Source organism: Dromaius novaehollandiae, chromosome 2 (assembly GCF_036370855.1).
Source record: "Dromaius novaehollandiae isolate bDroNov1 chromosome 2, bDroNov1.hap1, whole genome shotgun sequence".
Classification (NCBI taxonomy): domain Eukaryota; kingdom Metazoa; phylum Chordata; class Aves; order Casuariiformes; family Dromaiidae; genus Dromaius; species Dromaius novaehollandiae.
This window is the reverse complement of record NC_088099.1, coordinates 76,943,657-76,970,966: the sequence shown is the minus strand read 5'-3', so window position 1 is coordinate 76,970,966 and position 27,310 is coordinate 76,943,657. Positions and strand designations below refer to the sequence as shown.

Here is a 27,310-nt window from a genome sequence, read left to right as displayed (position 1 = left end):
TGTTTATAGTTAAGAGATATTATCGGACAGGTGTTTCATTGCCACCTCTTCAAGCAGTCATGAAGCTAAATTTTTAAAACATCTTTAGCACATAATGCTTCTTTTCATTTAATTTTCAGGACAACAGATCTCCCTGTCTCCTGAAATAAAAGGCTTTCTTTTGAGGTTTGAGTGGCCTTTTCTTTCATAACTTGGTGACGAATAGGATAGTGATAGGAACTTTGCCCAGTTCCTTTAGAACACTGCCTACTTTCATTCACCTAATAGGAGCTCAGGGAACTTTAGCCCTGACTTAAAGACAATAACATGCTTTTCATCTGCCTGCCTTTGTGCATGACAACATTACATTAGCTGGAAAAGTTCAGAGCTGTCAGTGGCTAACGCCAGATACTCTATTTCTGACGTAGGTGCCTGGAGTAGGTCAAAATGGACTGTTCAGTTTGATTCTTCTCTTACAGAAGGTACATCTGGGAAGGTGAAGACTATCAGCCCTAGTTTTAGTGCTCCTATAGCTCATGGAGAAAGTGTGCAGTGACAAATCTGTAACAGGAAACTGACATCAAACTCATTTAACTTACTGGCATAAGCAGACACTTTGGAGTAGGGACACAGAGAAGGTATTGAAATGTACTAAGCTGTTAAAATAAGTAAGGGGCAAGGAGGAGAAGAGATGATAGCTAGAAAAAGTGTAATGCATACAGACATTGAATAGATATTTTAAAAACTTATTCCTGAGGACTGGTGCAGGAAAATTGTGCCTCTACCACTCCAGCACCCATTGAAAACAATTTACAACCTTAATGTTGTGGGGTGTTTTTTTTTTAATAGATGTCTTTTGGCAGTTTAGTAAATGACAGGGAGCTTTGTTGTGATGCTCTGTTCGAAGGCTATCTGTCTGTTGGCCTGCTGCAAAGCAGTCCATGTTTTGTTTCACCTTGGACATGAAAGTGCATTTAGAGTTGCAGAGGAAGAGATTTTAGAATTCTTGGCATTAGAAACAGGTCCTGGAGATGACAAGCTGGCTTCTTTTTCATGGATGTTCAGATTTAAACTAAATATTTAGCCAGAATGTGGCTAGAATGGGATAAGGCACTTAAATGTTTGCATCCAAACTCTACAAACCTGGGAAAGGAATACACACATATTGTTTGTAATAGACTACAGTAAGAACTGTGAAGGTCAGCTAATGTTCATTTTTTGCTTTCTGGTAAATCAGAGAATACTTGCTTTAGCCATAGACACAAACATCCAATACATTTTAGAAAGGACCAAGTGCCTAATGTTAGAAGGCAGAAATATTGCTAAACAAAGTCCTTTGCCCCTCTTCAGCAAACTCGGCCAACAGCATTCTGTTAGTGACTGAACTGTCAGCCTGAAAACCTTCAGTCATTTATGAGAGTAAATCTTAAGTTAAGCTCCATTAATATAGGTTCTCAAAGCTACATCTGCAGTAGTGTTTTAAGTTGTATTGAGTGCAGGAAAAATAACTATCTACAGATAATTAACAGTAAGATGTCGTGAAAAAGGCATGTTTTTTTCCTGGTAGGTTCATTCTTTATGAAATCTAGAATCCGGTGTAAACTTCTTTCTTCCTCCAAACCAGTGTAACTCAAAATCATTTTGTTCTTTTACAGTAAACAACCTACAGTATGTTAATTTGCTGGAGAACATGGGAAAATCAAAGCAGTTTTCATACAACATGAGATCAACCACTGCTGCAAAATTGAAAAACACAAGACTCAAGTATTAAGCAAAATGGAACGGTTAGAACTTAAAGAACATTGTCCTGTATAATTGGTATTTTTTGTAATGTAAGAACCTATCAAACTACAACAGGTATTTTCAGTTTTGTATTTATCTCAGCATTACATGACAAGCAGACTTCCAGGGGAGCTGGACTCATTTTATTTTGTGTGCAAATTGGTTTAAATGCAACAGTTAATTTTCTGTTTCCAAATGCAATTCAGATTTCATCCTGTCAGTAAATAAATTAAGTGCTAAGACCAGCATTATAATGAGGTTGCAGTAGCTTGATTTTCTTAAGTTTCCCATTCTCAAAAGTAGGTATTTTTAATGTGTTCATTAAATGTAGTTTCAAAGGAGAGGAAAACTGTGCTAAAGATGCAACAGTTCTGAAAGACTGAAGTTAGATTTCACCCCAAATTTATTAAATGTATTTCACAATCCAAACAGGAAAGGAAGAACAGCCTTCATGTGCCAATTTTGTACCAAAGAAACAAGTTATGTCTTAGCTTGCTATGGATTTAGAGGGATAAACAGAAATGTTGACAGGAAAAAAGATATATATATATTTTATATATAAAAATATATATATTTACTGAGTGATATATATTTACTGATATATATATTATTATATATAATTATATTTTTTATATATATCACTCAATAAACAAACTTCTCTCCACAGCCGGTTTTTTTATCCTTTGATATAATCACCAGTTTTTTCCTCATTAATGAAATAACTGTCTTTATACATGCACAAGAGGAGTCTTCTTTCTCCAAAAGACAAGAGAAGATGGGCCTGTTCTGGAAGGAAACCCAAGTCCTTTATAATAGTTTTGGAACTGCCTATGCAAAATATGTATGTTGCAGAAAGTCTTTAAAAGTATGAAGTCACCAAAAATAAAAAAATTGCTCTAGTTTCAAAGTATATTGCATTCTGATTTTTTCCATAGTTGTAATACATAATATTACATAATCATAAATCTTAATATGATGCTTAGAAATAATAGGTGATTTGGAGTAAAAAAGTCTCTCTCAATTTCTCTACTAGCAGTTAAGCTGCAAGGAAGTTGGATTTGCCTTAGTTGACCTGTGACTGTGGTCACCACACCTACTAACACAACTTCCAGTAAAGTAGTGTTTACTTGCTTAAAGAGAAAGTTGAGATATACAGTTCATTGTAAAATTTTTATTACGAGTTTCACTTACAAAAAAATTGACAAGCTTTGTTCCAACATCATCTATTCAAAACTACATAGAAGTAAATGCTTTACAATAATGTAGTTCCACCTCTTTAATATACCATGCTTATAGGGCCAGGTCCCTGGGAATGAGAGGCAAGGTAGATGTTGAAACAGTAATGGAGGTCTGTTAGCCATTGCTCTTGAACTTCACCACTCTTCAGTGTCTAGAAAGAAGGGAAAGAACATAAAGCTTAATGTCATCAGCAGTAAAGTTTTGTGGACTTTGTTTTTACAGTTTACCAGCTGCTCTGTTAAAGATTCAAAATAACCTTGTTCACCTGCACACAGTGGCATTTCAATAATGAAAGATGGTATGTCTGTTAATACTGAAATAATAAAATGTTACCATTTGATATATTTAGTGTTACATTATGAAGTATTTGAATTACATCAGATGTGCTCTCCTTACTCTTGACTACAGTGGCTTGTTTACTTTCCAATTCTGCAATTTATAGTCAATAAAAATACAAATGAGCATGGTTCTGCTTATGGCAGAAGAACTCAATGCCCCAGTCTTCATGAGAACTGCTACCAACAGAACTCCACAGACAACACTCCAGTAATTCACCCCCACTTTAGCATTCATAAGTGGTTTAAAAAACAAAAAACCAAAATTCCTATAGTGGAACATCACAAAAACTGGCTAAGCCATTTTAAAAATGAAAGGAAGCCAACCATATCATTTTCTGTTAGAGAATTTGCAAGATGCTCTCTTGCCACCTCTGAGGCGAGTGTCTGATGGTAGTTCTTTAAAAAGCTACTAAAAGATAGGTGCAGCTTACTTACTCAAACCTGTGGGGCACACTAACTCACTGCATTCAAAACTAGTATGATGTTTGAGAGAAGGCAGCTTCAGATGTGTTCCCTGACAAGGGAAGTAATTGTAGTAATAGCACATTTTTTAATTTACCTCTCTAAGGACTTACACCCTTGAAAGAATGTATTTTTCATCATATAGGTTTTAGAAAGCTTGTCTCATTTTCTGTCATCTTAGTACACACATGCACCCATGCTTCAATAAACAAAAAGAATTAGTTTTTTATTTTTGGACTCCAGCAGCTTTCCATCAGACTGGCTGTGTGTAGACCATCACAGTTATCCTATAAGGTCAGGTTATCAAATGAAACAAGCAATCCAATTCCAGTGCATTTTGTCATGCAGCAGACTGTTGTCCAGGATCCCTGGATTGGATGCAAGCTAAACTTCAAAACTGTCTCATCTGTTTGATGAATACAGCTGTTCAGACAAGTAGCAGCCTACTATATAGGCTGCACTGCTAAGACAAAAGATGATTTTAACTTTTGTTTTTACAACTTCTTTTTTTCCAGGGTTTGTAATAATCTTTAAATATAAACGTGAAGTATATCTATGTAGTCTCTAGGAGACAGCAAGAAATTTCATACCATAATGTCCTTGATAATCTGTTGCACTAGAAATTCATTTGTCGCCATATGGCTCCTGAGCTGACCATGTTGCATTAGTAAGCGAAGCAACTGAGCAACAACAGGCAGTTCTTCCCGACAGATCCTGCTCACTTGAAGACTCTGCAGCATCAGTCTCAATAATCGGGGCAGGAGTGCTAATGCAGAAATACATGATCCCCACAGCAGATCCCTGAAAGGAAAAGAACAGAAATTGAGATGATCAGAGACACTTATTCCAAATATGCTTCCGAGACTTATCTTCACATCTGTATAAGGAAATGTGCCTCTATGGTGAAGACAGTAGACATGGTTATATTTACAAATTATTAATGTTGAAGCAGCAAGTCTGTACCAGAAAATGCTAAATTTTAAAATTATGTTCAGCACAGAAAAAAAATTAGGGTTCAGGATATAAATGTTGCTGAAGCTCTTACAAAGTGTAATCTCAGCTTGATGTAGCAGGGAAGCATTTTTTGAGTATTTTTGTTTCAATTATAATTCAGGTACAGCTGAATCTTTAAGACTTATAAGAAATCATACAATAAAATCTGCTTTTTGTAATATGTAAGTAATTAAATAGTGTAAGTGAAGGAGGAATCAATATTAAATGCACATATTAAAATTAAGTGATCTTTGAACAACGATTTTCTATATAAGGAACAGTTACAGGAAAAGCTTGTTTAAGTTGTTTAAAGACATTTCTGCTGCAGAGGTAAGTAAACTTATTTAAATCTGATATCTGTTATTTAAATCTGGTATCTTTTTTTTTTTTTTTTTAATCAAATGCATTGTCAGTCTATAAAATGATGCCCAAGAAGTTTTGCTAAAGCTTGACTATTTAAGTTAAAGTATAAACTTTGAAAAGCAACATGTAAAGGATTTGGCTTTATATGTATCTAATGAAACCAAAAGGTTAAATCTAAGGATTAAGGTATAAATATCTGCCTTTTTAAAGTCAGTATTGTTCTGACATCTAACTAGAACAATTGTGTTAAGTAAAAGCTTTGAAATGAAAGCTTCTTCAGTTACATTTTTAAATAATTCCAGCTAACCTTACAGATGTGTTTCTTAAATCCAAATGCTATTTCAGAATAAGGAAGAAAGGAAAAAAAACAGGGGAAGTTCATTTTACATCTCTGCACACTTGTGGTTTTAATGGCAGAGACAATTAAAGCAATAAGAAAAGCAACATTACCTTTTCTGTACATGTTCTGCATCCTCTTTGTCTAAAGTTAGCAGAAAGTACAAAAGACTACAACAACAAGAGGCTAAGAACTTGTGCAGATTTTCATTTAGGATGCAGGCTTGATCCAAGAGCTTATTTATGGCACACAGAACAGATCCAGCTGTGCTATCAGGTATTACAACCAATCCAACCTGTATTGGAAAAAAAAGTTCATCACTTTCTACAGAATTTTTTTGTTGTATACAAGCATGTCTAGCTAGAGCAGAATTTCTCCCTTACTAGAAATATTACTTTGTTTCTGCTGAAGTCAATACATGTTCCTGCATTTTTAGAAATCCCTATTTTCTTTAGAAAGTGACACCCATATCAATAGAAGGGGGGAAACGACACATTATATCCCTGTCAAACAAGGCCTGCCTCATCCCTTTTACTACATTTTGCAGAGATGTGCAAACAAAGTATAGCTAAGTTGATCAGCAAACCAAAGTGCTTAGTGGTACCCCTCTTCCTTGATTAGTATAAATGAAAAAGATGGGCTTGCGCCTTTCTCAATAAAATGAGGAATTCTTTTATTTTTCCCCACTTGAAAAATCCCAAATCCAAAAGTCTGGAATTTAGAGCCACTTCCTTCCCTATTGTGTGTGATGTTACAAGCTAGGAAAAGAGGACAAAATCTAGAATCAATTTGAGAGCACAGATTTAAGGTATTTTCTGAGCAATGCAGCTCTGAATTATTTGACATTTCAAAAAACAAAAACACACCACCCAGATAACCTTGCAGAAGTTTTAAAAAGTTACTCCAGTTCCTAAGCCACTGGATTTCAAATAAAAAGTGGTAAAACAGGCAGCTAACAGCAGCTGTAGCAAGATAAGAAACCAACATCTTCATTCCATCCCCTCTAAATAAACATTACTCATCTCAAATGTATCCAAAAAGAACACAATGCTTTGAGCCAATGCTTTGAAAGATGTTACAGACGCACACCAGAAAAATATTTCAGAGAGAACAGGTCTTTCCTTTTAAGCATATATCATGGGACAGACCAGCCCTTCCATGTCTTGAAACAGCAGTGCAGGAGTCAATGAAGTAGAAGGAAATTCAGATTTATTCTCCATAAAGAAAAGCATCTACTAGATAGTCATCAGGACTAGTCTTAGAAATTCAACATGCTTGACAGGAATGAGTATATTATGAGCCAAGTTAAATTAAAGCTAATGGAACATATACTGGGCCCACAGCTGGGGTGATCTTCCAAGCTGTTAGAGTATCATCTTGAGTAAGAATTTTATAGGCACAATAAGTAAAATAATTGCGAAAAAAATGTCTTTTTTTGGATAGAGGTGGCGAATTAAAAAGCAATTTGATTTTTGAAATGCTACTCGTAACTATGCTAGATCTTAGTCCTGCTATATTATCAATATTGTAAAACCATAAAAATCACACATTGCTAATGTGGCACCATTTATCTAAACAAAAAGCTGCTTTCAGGAATGTTAAAGCAGCCTAATTTGCTCTGCACCCCAAGTAGATTTTTTTTAAACTATGAAATACAGTTAGTTTGCTTAACAAGGTGGGCTGTTACTTACCAATTTTTAGAAAATCATCAATAAAGAAGTACAAGCTAACAAAATACAGTGCATTTCACTGGTACGATTACTTGTCGGATGGTTAAGAAAAATAATGAAAGGCTCAAACTTCTTTATATTTCCAATAAAAACATTAGAGTATCATCTGATGGAACATCAGCAGATTAACGATTACTCCAAAGAGAAGGAACAGAGGCAATGAAACCAAATCCACATCACCTGGACTTGAGGAGAAAGTGCTCTAATCATCAAGTTCTACAGAAAAATCAGAAAGCATTACAAAAGACACTGCACAGAAATTTTTATTTCCTTCAGATTTCTAGGCTGTTGAAACGTAACAGCAGAATCCTCCAAAAGGTAAAGGTAAAAAGAGCCCTCACAAAAAAATCAAGATATGAAGAACAAATTCAGCCCTAGAAAAAAAATGTACTGAAGGAGGGGAAAAAAAAAAAAAAAACAGTGAGGACACACTGAATCGGTCTCCTGATCAGTCTAGTGTACGATCGCCTACTATTTGGTGAGAACTGATCATCCTGCAGAAGATGGTGGTCTACTACAGAGACTGGTGCAGCCTGCAAGAGGTGGTCCAGGTGGGTTGAAGCAACACCCTTCTGGGCACACTCCAGAGGTCTTTACACTTTATCGCTACCCCAGCTGACACACACTTGATTGAGGCAACAAAGAAGGGAAACTGGTGTTTGCACATACTGTGCCATGCAACTGCTTTCCAGGTAAGTCAGTCATATAAAATGACAGATGACAGTTGTAAGACCCAGGCAAAGTTTGGCACGAGGTGTCAGGAACACGAGTGTGCCCTAAAACAGACACCCCTAGAATGGGTGTGACAGCACCCAGGGTCTTTGGATGGAGGCCATGGGTGCATGTGGAAGTCTGCTGGAGGACAAAAGCCCACAGTCACCCTGCAGCACTCCACTGCCAAAGCAGGGGTACAGCATTTCCTCTTTGTATTGACAAGGCAAAGAGCACAACAAATTCTCACCCCAAGTTGACCTCACACCAGCTAGTTGCAGAGTTTTGGGTTTTGCAGATGACATTCCTGTGTGACAAAGACATCTTGCTGACTGTTGCAGTCCCTTGCTGCATTCCAGACAGGGAGGCACCAAATAACAATTCACCAAACTAATGATGATCTTGACCAACCACAAATAGGAAATAATGAGTGAGCTAGATGGACATCTGTATATAAAGAAGCATCCTGAAGATCAAATTAGCCAGTCTTTTAACACTGATGCCAATCACCAAAACTGGAAGATGCTACAAATACAGGCACTTCAGTTTATGCAAATCCAGCAGATAAGACAGCTCAAATAAGTTTCAGTATAGGATGCTGCCTACACTGCATGGCCTTCCTTCCCTGTTAAGTGATTGAGCTACTGTCATCAACATATTAGAGATCTTGGGCCAGCAGACTAATTAAACATAAAAATCCACTATCAGAAATGCAAATACCACTTAATATTTTGCTTTCAAAGGCCCATGTATTATATAATACACAAGCTGATTCTAGGAGCAGTGATTTAACTGAAACCCCTACCTCAAAAAAAGAAACCCAAAAAACAGATTACAGTTGAGCCATTTCCCATGGAAGCTTTGGACTAGGAATTTTTAGGAAGGCCTCAATACAGTGAACTGTGAATACTTATTAGATCACAGAACTGTTTCAATAACATGACATACAAGTCCTTCCTCTTAGCAACAAGTATCAAAGAGAGCTGACCTTCAAACTCTGCCCCTGAGAACTCTATTACCCAGTACTGTCTTTGGCATCCCCATCCTGAGGTTAAGGAGCATTAGGATTTGAAGGAGAAGAAAGCCTGTAAAACTTATTTAAAGTTGCTAGTTGCTCTTTTAAGAAAACAAAAGCTTTCAATTATGGCTGTCCTCATTTGAAAACAAGCTGAAGTATTCAGAAATCAGAGGTGGGGGGAATATACACATTTGGATACTAAAAAGTCAGATATTTTTTCAAACTCCACTAATTGTGTTTAAAATTTTTGCAAATGCTGCAATTATACATAGAATATATTAAATATATGGAAGAAATAGCTTTGAGGGTTAATCAGACTATCACAAAATTCAACATGAGCAAGTTAACATAGAAAACAATGTTACTTACCAAATATTTACAGATGCCAGTCTGGAGAATGTCAAAACACTGACTTTGTGAGGGTATAGTGGACAAGCTGTGACAGATCATCTGTTTTAATAAAATAAAATTATATTAACTACTCTAAATGCAACCAAACATTCGCTGTATATTCATACTTTATTGACAGACCTAAATATAAAGTATTTATGGTGACATAGCAGTTTTGCCTCTAAAAGTGTTGATTTTTTTTCAGGATATAGTAACAACATTGACAATGCAAATTGTTCAGTGTTTAAAGAAATGAAGACCTATACCAGGGAGGGGGAGGGGGCTTCACAGGTCCAGAATGATATCAAATACTATCAGTTCACAGGAACTTTTAGCAGAACTACTTAATGCAAGCCCATAGATTTGTATTAGCATCTTATTTCTTTTCTCATCCCTACTGTGTTTTTATTAACAAACTGTATATTAAGAACTGTCAGGTAGAGTTGAACAGGAACCCATGAAATGCTATATGGCCCCAGTACAGGATAAAGAAACCAGAGCTTTATCTGCTAGTAACCCATACTGCAGTCCTGGGCAGATCACTTTCTGTTCCTCTCTTCCCTCCCATCTATTGTATTAATTTGCTAACTATTCAGAGCTGGGATCACCTCTCTTTATGTACAGTGCTTATCACACAGGAGCGTAAAATAAAGCCTCTAAAAGGCAACATGAACAGCATTATTAGAACAATTATCAGCATTATTAGAACATTAGCCACAGTGACTTTCTGCTAACTACAAGGAAGATCAAAAAAACAATACATGGGGAAAGAAAATCTGTGCTTGTCCTAAAGCAAATCAGAAAGTGAATTAACCAGATCAAAAATTTGAGGGATGCATGAATTCAAGTTCCCAAAAGTTATACCAATACCTCGATGATTGAAGAAAGAACTAAAGAAAGCTTTTACAGAATGGTTTGAATTGAGTGATAAAATTTTGTGATGTTGTCATGCTTTGAAGTGTCAGCTGATTCAGGGCAGGTCAGGACACCTACGCAAGACAGGATGATAAAACAGAAGTCATCCACATTGTATCAAAAATAATAGCTTATAATATTTCCAGCTGAAGAGAGATCCCAAAGAAAATTTAGGAAAAGAACCATTAGATCAAAGTTCTGTAGAATTATAATTCAATACAAAGTAACATGGACAAGACAGTGTTGGTTTAATTATCAACAGAAACAGAGAGGCAGGATCATTTGTGGTGATCTTAAGTAGTCCAGCCTTTTTCCAAGTTACACCTCACACATGCTTTCAACCCAGCTTAAACTGATCAACTTCAGGAGAATACTTAAAGACATTTTCTTGATAGAACATAATATTCAAAGGCTATCAGAACAGTGCTAATGTGTAGTTGTTTAAGTATGTTATGTGCCTAGTAGGACTCTACTCAGGAGACAGTTTTGTAGATACTCTTGTACTGAATACCTGTAATATGTGTTTAATAATAAACTATCATTATTATATTGTGCACTACATCCCAGACATGATAGTGTTTCTGTACACTGCAGTTTGGAAATGATAAAATATAATTTCAAGTACTCTGGAATATTCCCAAGAAAGGGAATAAAAACATTCAGATATTAGCAGTGTCAAAGAATGAAATAAAGTTGAGAAAGAGGTTACAGTTGGGGATTGTCAAGGACAAACTTTAATGCCAATCTTACTTAGTATTTTAATGAATAACACTTAAACCGGAGGTAAAACTACATTGAGGAAACGTGTTGGCTGACACCTCAAAGTTGAGAGGCACTGCCAAGACAGGAGGAGTGGATTAACCTATAGAAAGGATCATGAGTCTGATGATGAAAGTAACAGATACAGGAAAAACTCAAAGAAACAAAATGAAACAAAAATGCGAGGTTATGCTCTTGGAGACCAATAATTCTGTATGCAGCTAGGAATTATAACAGTTGAAAATGAGGAGAACATTCTGTGCATAACAACTGATGACAAGATGGTCATGATACAACCATAGAACAGGCAAATGCCATTCTCAGATGCAAAAGTAAATCACAACAGAAGTAGATGAGTTCAGTACTACTCCATAAGATCCTAAAACAATCATTTCTGCAATACTGTGCAAAACAGGAGTCATTCATTTTCAAGAAATACAAATTCAGACTGAAACAGGTACAGAAAAACTATACAAAGAATAGAGATCCTATCTTACAGATTTAAATGGAAAGGACTTCACCTGTTTAGGCTGACAAAACTATAGCTGAAAAGAGATATTATTGTTACTTAAAAATATGACAGTGGTGAAAACTGATGCAGGAAAATAAGTATTTAAGCTAACCAAACAACAACAAAGTAACAATCATGACCACAGCTAGCATATAGTTGGGATGGAAACTAGGAAGGAAGATTCTGAAAGGTTTCAAGGGGAAATACAGGCATAAAAAAAACTTTACTGTTGCTCTTAAGACAGAACTCAGTAAGTTCCCAAAAGGAATATGTTATGTGCTTGTGACAAAGAGCACTAGATTTAACAAGTTAGGGAGATCATTTTTGTTTTTATATACACCTACCTGACGTCAGCCATTTAAAGACGTAGCAGGCAAGTCAGCCAGACCCACCTAATAAACCTTACTCCACATCTTCAACCGCGTGTTGAAGACAGGTATTAATACTTGACCTTTAGGACTGTGTCCCTAGAATAGCTCTACCAATCCATAAAAGTTCTCCCTTAAGAAATATTCTTGGAACTTGTCATTAAACGGGTACAATTCGTTGGCAATCAGATTTTTCCAGCACTGACAAGGAAAAGGGGCATCGCAGCATTGAGCAGTGGCTTGCTTACTTAAAAGGGTTGTGGCAGTATGTGAAATGTTTGGAAAGTTATTTTTTCATCCCTTTAAATCTTTCTGACCCTCAAAATAGAACAAACATTCTATACATCCAATTCTACTCTCATAGTATTAAGTGGGAGTAGTAATCCTTTTAACTTCTATATATTAAATCCCATTTGAAATGGATTCCACAACAACTGTCTGTTATAGAGTTAAACTTAAACATAAATTAGACATAGAAATGAAAAGCAAAGAAAACTTATCACAAAAATTAGTATTTTTCCTGACAACTTATTTTCCTTAGGCAAGGGTTTGCATGATGTTTAATTTCCATGATACAGTGTCACAGCTGATCCATTATTTTACATTTGATTAGCATTTATCACAGTTTTGGCACATTCATAGATTGGTTTTGGACTAAAGCCAGAGTGATTTTGTTTCAGAGTACTACTGAAGTGAATGGGCAGAGAATGAGCATTTTAAATCTTAATTTTTATGGCTTTTTCAGACAAGCACCTTATGACAGGTTTGGTTTAAGGTGTTTTTTTTTTTTTTTTTTTTTTTTCCCTCCCCAATTTTGAATGCCCACTTCAGTAAATTAAGCCAAACCTAAAGAGGAGGATACGGGGATTATCTGTTACCATTATACAGCAAATACTGCAGGCTTCATAATTCACTGGCAATTTTTCAAACCAAACCTTACTGATCAGGCAACCCCAACTACCTATCATGTAATGAGCCACATAATTAAAACAGCATGTTCCCTGCAGGTGCTTCAGGTAATCATTACTACACAAACCTCCTTGCCTGCTGTACTAAGATGGAAGCCAATACCAGTCAGATAAAACAAAAGAAAAGCATGAAAGGCAGCCCGGGAGCACTCCTTGCTTTCTGGAGATCCTAATGCCAAGGAGTGGACTGTGATTTTCACAGGAAGGTAGCTGTCTGAAAGCCAAAGGTAAGTGTGGACACCAAGGTAACTGCATACAGTAAAGGAACATTTAGCACCCTGACACTGAAACACTTTCTCAGAAAGTTGGTGTTCCTTATTTCAGTTGTCCCTGCCCTGCTAATCAGCTCTTGGAAGATGGAACAAGTCACATGCTGTTTTATTTAAATCTTCAACTGGATGAGTAAATGCATTTTTGCTGCTGATGTGTCTAACTGACTCTTAATCCAATCTGAAACAGGCTTTTTGCAACTCTAATATACAGTCAGAGGAATCCATCAGTTTATATTGCCCATCTGTAAAATGCTCTCAACTCCAAAAGACAAAGTTAGGAGGAACAGAGGACTCCCAGGCTCAGTCTGAGGTCTTATGGCAAAAGGAATGCTGACAAAGGATGAACCAAGAGGAAAGTTTTATTCATATATTTAACTGCTCCCACTCCCTAAATCACTCAATGCTTCCCATAATATAATGTGATAGATTCCTGACTCAAAAAGCCTATCACCATCTTAACTCCTCAAGGGAGATACTTTATCAGCAACTCTTCAGTGAAAATCTGCGTATTATTTCAAGCTTTATCATGCTGTGAAGTATTCTCTTTTTCAAAAAAAGAAATATTCAACTTGCTCTGAAGACACACATGCGTGAGCACAGAGAGGAACCAAGCAAGCAGAAAAATAACGGATCAAGTATCTTGGCTAGCCGCAATGTAAAGCCAGACCAGAGACAGTTTAGACCAGCAGACCACTTACCAACATGCATAAGAGCACCTAAAGAAAGGAGAGAAGTCATTTTATTTTAGAAGATAGTTGGCAAACACCAGACACTATATCCTAACGTGAACTCTAAAATATACTTCTCAATTCATGGCAACATCCCTTTCAAACATTGGTAACTGCAGTCAATTCCCAAGACTCTGTGATATGACTGTTTCAGGCAGGACTCTATCCAGTATAACATGTTACTGCAGAGTGTAGAGAAAACAAGAAGTTTTCGGCTGATGGGGCAGGCAATGAAGCTTGCCATCTGAAGCTTGGCCAGCATCCCCTGGAGCACCCTAGCTTATCAGACAGTGTACTCTCCTGACAGGTGCTGCCTCTCCTTCTGAAGTAAATTGATTTGACAGGGCAATATTAACAATGCCCTGACTTGTTAAGAAACCTGTGTACAACAGGAGATCTTTGTTCTTCCACCTTGGCTAAGCTCACAAGGGTGGGTGTGAAAGGTCTAATTCAGTGACTCCAGGGGAAGAAAAAAGAAAAAATACCTACAGTCCCAGTAAAGCAAAGCCTAGATTAAAAGAAAGAAAAGGACAAAAAAAGAAGGAATACAGTCTGCACAAGAATGTTGCATAGAAGGGCAACAGGAGAAAAGAAAACCTTGTGAGGCTAAATTTACATTCAGGGTGACAGAACAGAAAGGCGGAAGCTTGTTTAACAATTACAAATACTTAAGTAAATACAATACATAATGCTCTACATCTTAACACAGTACTTATTTCCAAAGATTTAGAGTGATTATGAAACACAGTTAATATCCAACTGCTGGCTCAGAAACAGAGTAACTGCAGTATAGAAACTTATCTTGCATTTGAACTGCAGTAACTGCCTATATGCAGACTCCTAGGCTGTGGCAAGCAGTCTGAAGCAATTTAATTAAACCTATATCAAAAGTCTGCTAAGCAAGGTGGTTATCTCTATTTGCCATTAGCTACAAATACACAGGTGACGATCACCATTGCTCACCCACTGTGCAACAAATTGATCATGTGCTTAAATCTGGAGACCAGTAAGATTTGGTAGAAGGAGGCAGAGAACTACCGGCTAGAGACAATTATCCTGTCTTGCTAAAAGACAAGCATGTCTGGAATTACTTCTTTCTTTTGTGACAAAAGCAGGTTTTACACTCAAGAGCTAATGTGCTCCTCCTGGAGATAAAGCCATACCTGAAAAACAGCGCAGTTCCAGTTCTCTTTTCATAGCCATTTTATTAACAGAATTCGAGAAAGAACACCACAAAACAGCTTCACTATGCAGACAGCTTTTGTTTCATCCTCTTGCAGCCAACTAAAGGCCTTCTCTCACAGCTCCGCAGCTTTCTCCCAGCTATAAAGTATCACAGCTGTTTCCTCCCCCTTGAGGATGTCTACCCGTCAGACCATATGCATGATGGTCAAAACAAACTTCTGATTTTCAAGTCTCCAAATTCACCTGTCTACCCACGCAGCCAAAAAGAGCTTGTGTTCCCCTGAAAACTGTACATGATTAAGAAGCTAGCTCTTATCCCACAAACCGTATCTTTTTGCAGAAACTCAGTTTTGTTATCGCCAAACAGAATGTGAATTCATAGTACACATTCCACATAAACTATTTGTATGAGATGCTCTTCATGCACAGTAACTAGAGAGATGTTAATTCACATGTTAACTACATGTAGCAGCATATGAGGCCCCAGCTCTAAAATGGCCCAAGATACAGGGATACAAGAAGGACAGGATAACAAGTATGATGGAGCACTGGCCCTAAGAGCCAGAGCTTTTTTGTTTTGTTTTTAAACTTTTATACCTTGATAAGAAAGTCATGGAAGAAATCTAAAAACGTTAACTGCTTGTTTCAGTGAGCTTTTTTCATTTGGGGAGACATGTTATAATTATTTCTGTAATTTCTCCTCTGTTTTGTTTTTTTGGCACTAACAATATTTTTCAAGTAAAAACACTGTTTCCATTTATAAACATTAAAATTGTGTATGATGTGGTTTTACAAAACAGTAGCAGGCTTGCATAGAATCTCTTCTCCTCCCTCAAGGAGACTAAGAATTATAGCGTATTTCTAATCAAAAAGGGCTGCTATCTACCCTCAGTTGTTTTCCCAATGTAACACTAACTTTGAAATCTCAATAAAGACCACAAACCGAAATCTTACAGGAACTTCAGGCCCAAACCTCTGTCTCAAAAAGTTAGGATTTTTTTGAGTGTTAATATCTGCTTAAAGTTAGGCCTACAGCACTGTAACACCATTTTTCCTTTCTGAAGAGCATCCTCACAGAACTTTAATTTATATGCACTGGCTTACTATCTTTATTGCTTTCCCCTAATTTTTGTTAGCATGCCAGCACAGATATAGCCATCACAACCCTTAAATAACTTTTCCATTTTTGACACATATTAGTAAATTACATTGCACACACTCAAAGATTTTTTTAATTCAATTCCATTTTTAATAGCAACTGACCTTCCCTTGTGTTTGATCTTAAAACTTTAAACGCTTGAGTATTTTATTTCTTCAGTCAGCCATGTGCTGAATGCAACTCTGGAATCTAGACTTTAAGCAGAATTTTAGAACAGTAGATTGCTTCCCCTTCCCCCTCCAAAACATTCAAATATCACCAACGTCAAACATTATAACAACAGAAATTATCATGTATACACTGTTACCTTGTTAAACTGCTCATTTCTGTCGGTGCTATTTCATTTGATACTGATAGGGTAATTCAATTATAGGGGAATGAACAATATTACTGACAAACACTGTAGGCGCAGTCAAAATGAAAAAAAAACTGAGCTTCTTCCTTTAGGCTGCAATAATTTATTCTGGAGTCCCATCTATTTAAGCTACAGGGATATGATTTTAAATAATTAGCTTTAATAAGGCAGAAGTCATTTTAAGACTAAGTTGCTCCAGAAAACAAACCCAGGTTTCTGCGTTTACATTCAATCTCTTTAAGACAATGTATGAAAATTAACCTTTACAGTTGCACAAAATGACATTTAGGGAGACTTCTTAAACATTGGTCCATAAGAGAAAAAAATATATTATTTAAAAGCTTCCATAAAAAATAACATGGCTTTGGATTTCCTGTATCCCAATAACCATTCTCTCTAGACAAAAGAGTTATGAACCATAACTATCTCAAAACGATTATGTTTTAAAACATTTAAGAGCATTAATCAAAAGTGCATTTGTTTGGTCTTTCCACTGCTTATTATTAACCACATGCAACCAAGTGCAATAGTTATAACACACACAAAGTTCAGACTGCCAGCTGAAAAAGCCTTAAATTATCTTTTTCCTTTACGCAAATTGCTCTTTCTCCAGAGATGTATCTTTCCTCCTTCTGCAATGACCTAGCAACAGAAATTTGGGACTGCTTTCCATTGGATTTGAAAACAGTGAGCAACAGAACCAAACAACCATGGCTTCCTACACATTCATGTCTGCGAACCTTAATTCCCTTTCCATTTCCTCACCACAGTAACCCCAGCTATTACTGTCTCACAAGCCCTATCCTGCAGGGCAAAAGACAACACCTGCTGAGGCTAGTCCAGAGCTATGCACATGCGGACTGTCCAGCTGGTTGCTGCCAAAACAGAATGCAAAAACCAAGTTCTAAATTGCTTTGCACTAATCTAGACCCTCTTCTCTTCTAGCTGCTTATTTTCACATAATTTACAGGAAACTAATATTTGAAAGTCTATTCTTTTAGTAGATCTAGTCAAAAAACAGCCAATGCTTTAGACAAAACAAGTGGCAGAACAGAAGGATGAGCAGGATGGAGGGACTAATAAAAAGACTAATAAAAAAGTCTGATCACTAAAGGAAATCAGGCTGCCAAATTATAAGTTCATCAGTTCCTAATTAATTTCACCCACAATGAAATATTTTTCCTCTATGAGAAATCCCTGAGTTACAGCTACACAACAACCAGAACTCTTATTTACAGGCAATTGTCAAAATAAAATACAGGCCGGAATGCTGCCTGGCCTGCAGCCAATCGAGGGCTCCATTCACTTAGTAGATATTTGTAATCATTTAAAGCATCTTACTCAATATTACAGTATCACCATGAAGTTGCTGCTCAAATAAGCATATCTTTTATCCAGCAAAAGAAAGCATAAAAGGTTCAGCATTCAAAAGCCTCTCTTCTCAATTCCACCAAAAGCCAAGTGTGACCAATTAAAACTGTATTTATTACTTCCTGTAGTACTTCTTTAAAAATAATTTTGTCATAGCTAAAAATTGATTCAGAAATGGTGTCACTGAATGGGAATTGGAGTTCAGATGCTTCATGAAACAGACTTCCTCATTAGACCTTTCCTTCCCATCATGCAGTCTCCCATATTGCTTAAATATTATTGCATACCATAGTATTCACCTGGCCCTAATACATAGGAAGATACCTAGCACCTTAGTAACCCCATGCTTATCTTGGGGAACGAGGAATAAGGAGAATGACGCACACTATAACCAGAAAATGAAGAGGTAGTTCTCACTGATATTTTCATTTTCTGACTGAGAACTTGAATACTGATGATTACTCCCACCAAAAGAGCAAAAATTTTCCATAGAAAGCAGTTTTAATGGAAAATTTCCCAATCTTCTACCAACATTTTAAAGCCGCTTTAGTGTCACCATCTCTCCCACTATAGAAGTACCCCTTTTAAGTACATGTGGAAATTGTTCCACATGAGAGTAACTGAATTTGAAAGACATCCACTTGTAGAACAACAGCATCTAGTCCTTGAACTGCTATGTCCACTTTGAAGGAAGTATTCTCCAAACCTACCATCCCCAACCCCTCCCATCCCAGAAGAAAAAAGACCAAACCTTAGCCTCCAATCCTAATGCACTTAGTGCCTTCATATCACATTGTCTTCCAAGAGATCCTAAAAGATCTTCATGATTTGCCAAGTCTTTCTTGTCCCCAAAGGCTGTAGGTCTGGGTTTTGAGGTTCTTTTTGTTTTTGTTTTATTCTGAGAGGAGAGTAGCTTGGTCAATACCAGATGGAAACTATTTTTTCTACAAAAAGCATTCCTGTGTAACTTTTGGCAAATCCTGTGGAACTGAAAGGTTCTTTCCAAGGAGTGTTTTTTATTTTGTTTCTTTTTTTAATTGTTTCAGCCTCGAAATCTCAAAGTTTTTCCTGGACTGCAGTCCTCAGAACATTGTCCTTCTGAACCGAGCATGAAGTAGAATTTAAGGGTCAACATGTTTGAGGCTGGAGAAGCATACTCAACAAGGAACACTGCCAAGGAAAAGAGAAATCCCTAAAACTTACTGAATACCGCACTATACATTTAAACACACTGTACGCATTTAAACACAGAGAGAACAAAGTCATCTAAAAGCCTAACACACTTGAAATATTTTTTTAATCTAACTTTAGCACAGTTTTATTTATGTATAATGTACCATACCTGTGATTGCCTCTGAAGCAAAAAAAGTCAGTCAAGTGAAAAAAGAATCAACTCCCATGATTTATAAAAGGAAGAGTTTGTGTTAAAACTGATCTTTTCTCCCAGAAAAAATAATGAAACTTGGAACACTGATTATCTCAGAGACCATTATTACTAATGGAAATAGCGTCATATCAGAGGCAAGAGGAAAGGACATCTCAGTTTTTCTCTGGTAGGAAAGAAAGCTACTGATGAGGTGTCTCTACTTATCTTTTTGCAAGTTCTGTGGAAAAGAAGTGGGGGGGGGGAAGAAGGGGGAACAGACAAACCCCCCCACCCTCCAAACAGCACTGCAATATTACCAGTTCTTCTGGCAAGCATTTAAATGTGAACAGTTTGTTTCAAGACAACACAAAATGTGACAGCTTACCAAATAAAAAATAAAATACTATTCTCAAAAAGAATAAGAAAAAACTTATTCATGGCGAAACAAAAGTTTTTTTCTGTTTTTCAAGAGGAGAAATTTTGTCTTGGCCTGAATCCTAGGTGTATCTGATATAGCCCAGTACACTATTAGCTTTCTCTCCACAGTCAAACATGCTTTGTGAGGAGAAACCTCCTATCTTCTCCAGCTCAGAGTTGTAAGGTGCAATCCCAAATTCCCTTTGCTTTAAAATCTACGAAAGGCAGTGGTTCTAGAACATCCCATCACTTCTCACACAAGTTTTTGATGCACAGGGATGTTTGTTCTTATTCTCGCTTTCTTTCTCCCCCCCACCCCCCCGGGAAAAAGAAAGGGGAAAATATTCCCATTCATCCATAAGTGAATGTATTTCCATTGTGTGATTTCTCAAGCAACTTCAACAGATTTGTGGAAGAGAAGCAAAAAGAATAAAGAAATGTGACACATAGTGCGGCATTTTCAAAAGCAAGTAAAGTCCCTGGAAATACAAATCCTGCAGATGCTTTTATGGGACTACGCTAATTCTGAGAAACTTTTGCAAGTCAGCCCTCTGGTCAATTCAGAGGAACAGTCTCTGCAGGGCAGGGGAAGAGAACATGCTAGTCTTTTACACTGGAGAAAGGTATTTTGGTGAGAAAACTAGTCATCACTGCCCAAAGGAGACAAAGTGGGGAGGGAAATAGAAAAAAAAAATATTAGCAAAAAAGCTTAGCTGCTCCTCAGGCCACCTGACTGAGAGCAGGACATCTAAGGATATATGCAAGTCATGATACCAAATGACAAATTTGCTTAAAATAATTTTATATAGATAATAGCATACATGCAACATATGCCACAGACTATAAGCAGTTTTGGTAGATTTGGTAGAATATCACTTAAAACTTGAACTATAAATTAAGAGAAAAATCTATTATGCTGCTTTCTTAAACCAAAAAGACTGCCATGAAAGCCCAAAATAAACCTTACAGCTAAACTACTGTTGCACTCTTCCCACTGCATTCATAACAGATACCATGAATACTTTCAAATCAACATGTCATTAAAATATGATTTCACACCTTAAAGTGGTTTCTGGTGGGATAAGCAATACAAAGCTAAGCCACAATGAAAACTACTATTCACTCATTCTGAAACAAATCTGATGGCCTCAGATTCCTTTAGAACCAACAATAAAATTAAGCTTTCAATTCTTATGATCTTATAAGCAGGCACTGAATTCACAGTGAAATTGTTAATCCCAGTACACTTCGATTGAATAAGCATACAACGTTATTCTGAATAAGTAGCAAAGCCAGCTTAATACTACTTACCCGTAAAATTCTCTTTCGATGTGCTTTTCAATTAACAGTGGAATTTACTCCCAAAGAAAACTGTCCATAATTAGTATTCTTGCAACTAGATATTTTTTGAAAGCCAAAACGTATTGCTAATCTTAATTTTACTATTAGGATTTTTCCACCAAAGCTTCTACCCATTCTTTCCAGAAGTATAATTTTGCATATTACCTGACTGAACATTCGCCTTTTAAAGCAGCTTCTTTCAAAATATTACCCAATGGCTCTAGAATAATGTTAGAAGTTTAACAGCTAAAATATTTTTCACTCTATTTCAAGTCATGACAGGATTTTAGATATATGCAGAAAAAAGACAGAAAACAATTCCAAGTTTGTATGCTGCTGTTAGAATTAGTGTTGATGTATTACCTCTGTCACAGCCCAGTGGTGTAAAAACTGGTCGAGATCAGTTAGGTAAAGGCGGACAGGTGAAAGCTGTGTCTGGCTAATATGTGGCTTTCCTCTAATGCCCTGAAGACTAGTCAACTCCTCTCTTGAAAACCCTAAAGAAAAAGAAGCAGTGAAACAGTATCGCAAAACAAGCCAAGCGCTATTCTACTTTATTAGCTTCCTTGACAAACAATGTCTTTTAAACTGTGTCCATATAACGGTTTTTGCTAGAGGAACTTGCTCGATATTTTAAATCAAGTACATTAGAATAAGAGTTCTGATTTTCAAAGAAAACAAAGATATTTTAAAATCAAATCAAACTATACTGTGGTATAAAAGAGAGCAAGAGGCCTGCATTATACTGCTATTTTCACAGTATTTATCATTAAAAAAGGAAAAAAAGAAAAAGCAGAAACAGATATAACGCAAAACAGGATTTACTACATATTCAATTTAACTCAGTAACTTTCTAATATAAGTGCAGGATTTAAAAAAAAAAACACACTAATTTGGCTAATTATTTCTAGCCAAGTATTAAATGATTTAGTAAAACAGGACTACTGTTCCAAACCAGTTTAAAAGTCAGTTTTTGCTGTCGTTCCCTGAGTTACCAATACAGCTGTTTCTTCATCGTTTTGGTGGCGGGGGGGTGGTATTACTTTTGAGAGAAGAGTAGCTGAACATTACGAAGGATTCTGAGGTGATAAAGACAAGACACTTTCTCTTTACCACAAGACAAGCTACTGAAAGACATTTCCCAGTAATATCATTATAACCACCACAGGAATGCTACTCTGAGTAAGAATTTAACAGCAGAAATAAATTCTGTTCTCGTGAGGACCCTGGGTAGCTCACTTTAATGTATATTCATTACTTTAATTTGATGGAATGTTTTCAATACTGTAAGCACGTCCACAGGAAATCCAACAGGAACTTGTTTATATTGTTACAAACCAGTATAAGGCATTTATTTAAATTTGGAAAAAAAAAGTCTGGCTCAAGTCATGCAAAATTCAGATTTTCCTCATACTTTCAAACGAAATTTGCTACGCATCAAGAAGAAACATGCAAATATGCAGCCCAAATGGAAATTCAAAGCATAAAAACAGGGTGTTACAAATCAGATCAACAGTTAAAAGGATATATCTTAACAAAAATATATAGTAAGGTTAGAACCTTTTAGGAAGTACTTACTACACCATTTGTCCTAAATTAAATCCAGCAGTTATCTATCAAAACAATTTCCTTCTGTTAATTCTACATTATGACATTCACAAGGATTACCTATAAGGGTTGAAAACAAGAAGCTGAAATAGTCCACATCGTTCACTGAATTATCCTGCACTTGGCACTTCCAGCCTGCAAAGGATGATCTACATAAAACCAATAGCAGATAGGTTATTAAAAACAATAAAGAATTCACAACTTACATATACAATCAACCAGCATGACTAAATTTGTAATTTTAGCACCCTTGTTCCAACTGCTGTTGCTAAAGTAGCAGTTTTAATAGCTTCAAAACAGTACTTTCTCTTTTTAAAACAAGTAATATTGAACTTCGTGCCCCCACATGGGGTTAAGGTTGTTACGTAGATTAAATTACTGAGATAGCACATGTTCATAAATACTGGTATAACCCTTAATATGGTAATGACATCCATCACAAAAAATTAGTTTTTATTTCCTTTAATTAGTAAAAGTCATTAGATTATAAAGTTGAGCAGTATTTTTCATTGTATCCAGTTTAATTTTGATATAGCTGTTTACATTAACAACAGGTTCCATTTAAAAGTAGTTTCACTGCCTACTTCAGAATAGCTAAAGCTATCAGATACAAAATTTAATTTAAACTTGCTTTGAAATTTTAAATGTACAAAGGAATATTATGCAAAGGCAGCAGCAAAACAATTAAGGCTGTTTGACACTTCCCTTTTTAGGGGTAACCTATGAGAAGTAGCATACCAAACCATATTTTTGTTTCTCAAATTAGAAGGTATACATTCTTGTAGAAATTCAGTGCAAACTGAGACACCACTTATGACCTAGCTAACTGGTAGTGTCCTGCCTGTGCATCAGTGCTGGCTTTCTCTTGGTTCTATAGTCATTCACAGACAAGATGCTGGAGATGAGAGCAAGTGAATCTTACACATGGTTTTTTCAAAATGCTGCAGCTCAGCCCTAAATTACGTTATACAAAATGCACTTTATTCAAATTTACCTACATGCTGCTTTTGGCACTTCTGCTGTAGGCTACAGATCTTTGATGTAAGAACTTGATGTAAGAACTTGCTTCCTGTTCTTAGTCTTAGTAAATTTCAATGCTTTGCATTTTCAATGCAGTCTTCCAAGCCAAGTAGCTGCTTTGGGATCACTTTTTTCCTCCCTCCCCTCTAATTTCTCTCCCTTAACGGCCAAAATGCTTTTGCCCTTGGATAACAAAATTCTAGAAAACTTGTTCTGCAGAGATTTTCACACCCTATGTTTTGGGAGCAGAATCATCAAATTTGGCATAACTTTGGGCCAGGTATGTACGTTTTGCCACCCCCAAGAAATTCCATCCACAAAGTTTCAGCATCCGCAAAGATGACAACTGGAATATAGTTACGTCTAGAGCTCCTCAAAGAAACTGGGAAGGCTTTTATATTAAAGAAAATTCAGGCTTTAATCAGACCATCACCTAATTAATTATTGAAAAAAAATTAAAAAGCACAACTAGGTCAGAGAGAACAGAAGTTAAATAAGCTTATTAAGTAAAGTTTCCATGGTACACTGTATCTTTAAAGCCAAATCCTTGTTTCCAAGCTTATTTCAGGTAACCTAGTGACTTTGCACTGCTGGCAGCTCTACACAGTCCCTTCTAGCTCCTAGGAAGATTTCTGACCTCCTTTGAGGCCTGGCTGGTTGCTTCCTTTTCTTAAGGTGTAGTCTCTTGATCTCTTCACATTAATATAGGCTCTCAAGGCCAAGCTGTCACTCCACTGGGTTACCAATCCCAAGCTCTCCAGAAACAAGCCCCTTGACCATGGCCACCAGTGTCCACAAGAGAAAGAGCAATTTTCCCCCCTCCTTCCAAGGAGGTCCTAGTCTTTTCAAAGCAACACAGAGAAAACCCAAAATGGAACGTAACTGACATGATTCATTACAGCATCCAAGAGATAATTCACACATACTCACTCAATAAAACCAGGAAGCAGTCTTGCAATGTATTTCTCCCCAGATTCTACATAAAGTGAATATTCACACTAGGACTAAATCTAGATACCAGGAGAGTAGAGTACATCCCATTCAGCATGGGGGAAGGAGCTGCCCAAATCAAATGCAGAGGGAACATGAGCCGGACTTGAGGTCACTCATTGAGCCAACATAACAAGACTGCATTTGGGAGCCTGATGAGAGATTCAGGAGAATATAGGACTTACTGGAAAAGAAAACTGTGGTGGAATCATTGAGCAAAATGATGGGAATGCGTGAGGTTGAAAGAGATGGATCAGATGTCAAGCTGCAAAGGGAATCAGAGAAAGCTGACAAAGATTTGGGCAGGAAGACAGAAACCATGGAGAGACCTGATGAGAAACCTGAGTTCAGGGAGAAATCTGAGGCCATGCACACAAAGAGACTAGTACTGATGACAAAAGAATAGGAGCAAGAGATTAATCAGATTAAACAAAAATGAAGGTAGGGTGGAATATGAAACGCTAATCAGGCAAAACAACTTGAAGAATAAAGACTAAGGCTAGTTAGGTGGGAAGGAAGAGAAGTGGGATAAAACTCCTATGCATAGTAGCATGAGGAATGCTTTCTTGTTACTAACACAATCATCTCTGAAAGAAGAGACAAAGGACATCATGGTGTCTGCATGCGACCTTCCCCAGTCATCCTGTTGTTTAGGTAGATAGCGTATGGCTGCAAAACAACTTCCTCCAGTTCCAAGTTTTTTGTGAGCATGGCCAATACTATGCCAAAACATTTACTGATAACATCAGGCATTTTCTGTAAATAGATCATTATCTACATGAAAATACACCAGACAAGTTGAAAGCTACAAACCAATCTGGACTTCAGAGACAAACACACAGAGCTGAACGCTATTAATCTGAATCAGAGAAGGAAAAGCGTGCAGGATAAAAACTTATGCTGAATGAGTAAAATTCTAGGCAATGACTTTCAGGTCCCATCTCTGCCTAAGCTTAAGGTAGCCTGTATCTAAAAGATGTGAAAGGAGCTTCTGAAAGTAATGCTCCCCAACCTTTAGTCTTGTTTGTCTTGTCAAAACCTCTGATAAGTTCTAGGAATAGGGCATGTCACTAATTAAAAAGGATGATGTCCCACTGTATCTTAGACCTTCATAGATACTACTCTGTGAAACTTTAAAACCATAACAGGTCCTCCAAGTACAGAAAAGGTTCCAGTAATCAAAATGCAAGCCCAAAATTCCAGCTTTTTTGGAATGTCTAGTAATAAGCACACAGGGAAACACGATAGCTACATAGCTAGCCAGGTTTCAAGATATCTCTGATTATCATTATGCAACCCTGTCCTTCCTTCCAATCAGGTTGCAGAGATGTCACACCAGAAATGAAATTTTTAGATTCTGTCAATGACTGTTTCATGCAGCAGCTGGTCAGCAAGCCCACAAGAGAAAAGGTAATCCTTGATTTGGGACAGAATAATGCACATAATCCAGTTTAAAATATCACAGTGGAAATTCAGTGACAATGAACACTAAGCACTTAGCTTCAAATTCTCTCGAGGAGTAAAAAAAGACAAAAAAAAATCTTTCAGCTGTGCTAAGCTACAATGGGAGAAAGTAGGTAAAAGTGAGGAAAAGCTTGTGAAATACATGCAACTAAAGAGTGGTAAGTATTGGTGGCATGGAGACTACTAGAAGATACCATATGGGAAGCGCACTGCCAGTGCATACCATATATTAGGAAGGGCTTCAGAGCATATAAAACGAAGCTGTCATGGCTACAAAGCATGCTTCAGTTTCTGGCATAAGCTGCATCCCAAAGAAGAAAAACATAAGGACAAAAAACTATGGCAGATTAAATTAAAAAAAAATAATCAAGTAGGCAGAAGAAAAAAAAAAGAGTTTGAGCAGCAACTAATTAAAGGAATCAAAGCTAGTACTACATTATTCTCCTAGAACATCAGTAAAAAAAGAGCCTGCTACAGAGTTCGTAAGGAAGAATACTGAGAGCGCTACGGCACTGCTAAATGAATGCTGGCCTTCCCTGTTCACTGTAGAAGAAACTGGGCAGATTCCTATCTCAGAATGATTCTTTTGTGGACTCATGAGAAGACCTGTTGGAATTTAAAGAAGCTGCACAACACATTACGGAACCAAATAAAACAGAAGGAAATTACCAGGACAAGATGGCATTCACCATTCAATGGAGTTCCCCTGGTACCTACCGAGGGAAGAGTGGCAAACATCATACCAAATTAGAAAGAATTTCCATGGAAAATCTGGGAACTACAGGTCGGTAAGGCTCACATCACACAACAAGCAAATTTGTGAAATCTGTAATGAATGACAGAACAAGCAACTATCTAGACAAATACAGAGGATGCAACATGACTGTAAAAGGAACTCTGACCTCACAAAGCTCTTGACATTATCAGAAGCTATCAAGCAGCACATACATAGGTCTTTAAGGAAACTAAGCAGCTTTGCCTAAAATAATTGGCAAGGATAAGTAACTGGCTGAAAACAGGAAACAAGATAGGAATAAGTGGCAGTTCTCACAAGAGGGAGATCACAAAACAGAAAACATCACTATAGCATTGTATAAATGGCTTGCACACATTGTGAATACAGTATGGAGTTCTGTCTCCCCTCAGCTGAAAGACAGTATGAGAACTAGAA

At 36.9% G+C, this 27,310-nt stretch overlaps 2 protein-coding genes across 13 annotated transcripts in view; one reads left to right on the top strand and one right to left on the bottom strand.

Moving 5' to 3' along the window:
• Window positions 1–2,668, top strand: part of INVS (inversin) — a 100,094-nt gene extending 97,426 nt beyond the window's left edge. For all 7 annotated transcript variants that reach the window (XM_026108605.2, XM_064506775.1, XM_026108606.2 and 4 more), the window contains one exon: window positions 1,635–2,668. In XM_026108605.2, the coding sequence (XP_025964390.1) occupies window positions 1,635–1,750 (116 nt within the window). In that variant the 3' untranslated portion in view covers window positions 1,751–2,668. The remainder of the gene's footprint in view (window positions 1–1,634) is intronic.
• Window positions 2,669–2,917: 249 nt separating this feature from the next.
• TEX10 (testis expressed 10) overlaps window positions 2,918–27,310 on the bottom strand; it is a 64,652-nt gene continuing 40,259 nt past the window's right edge. For 5 of the 6 annotated variants that reach the window (XM_026108609.2, XM_026108613.2, XM_026108611.2 and 2 more), the window contains 6 exons: window positions 22,726–22,814; window positions 21,421–21,554; window positions 9,322–9,402; window positions 5,607–5,788; window positions 4,391–4,601; window positions 2,918–3,151 (listed from right to left, as the gene is read on the bottom strand). In XM_026108609.2, the coding sequence (XP_025964394.1) occupies window positions 3,038–3,151; window positions 4,391–4,601; window positions 5,607–5,788; window positions 9,322–9,402; window positions 21,421–21,554; window positions 22,726–22,814 (811 nt within the window). In that variant the 3' untranslated portion in view covers window positions 2,918–3,037. Of the gene's footprint in view, window positions 3,152–4,390; window positions 4,602–5,606; window positions 5,789–9,321; window positions 9,403–18,684; window positions 19,104–21,420; window positions 21,555–22,725; window positions 22,815–27,310 lie in introns of those variants that run through there. The other variant, XM_026108614.2, reaches the window with a different exon arrangement.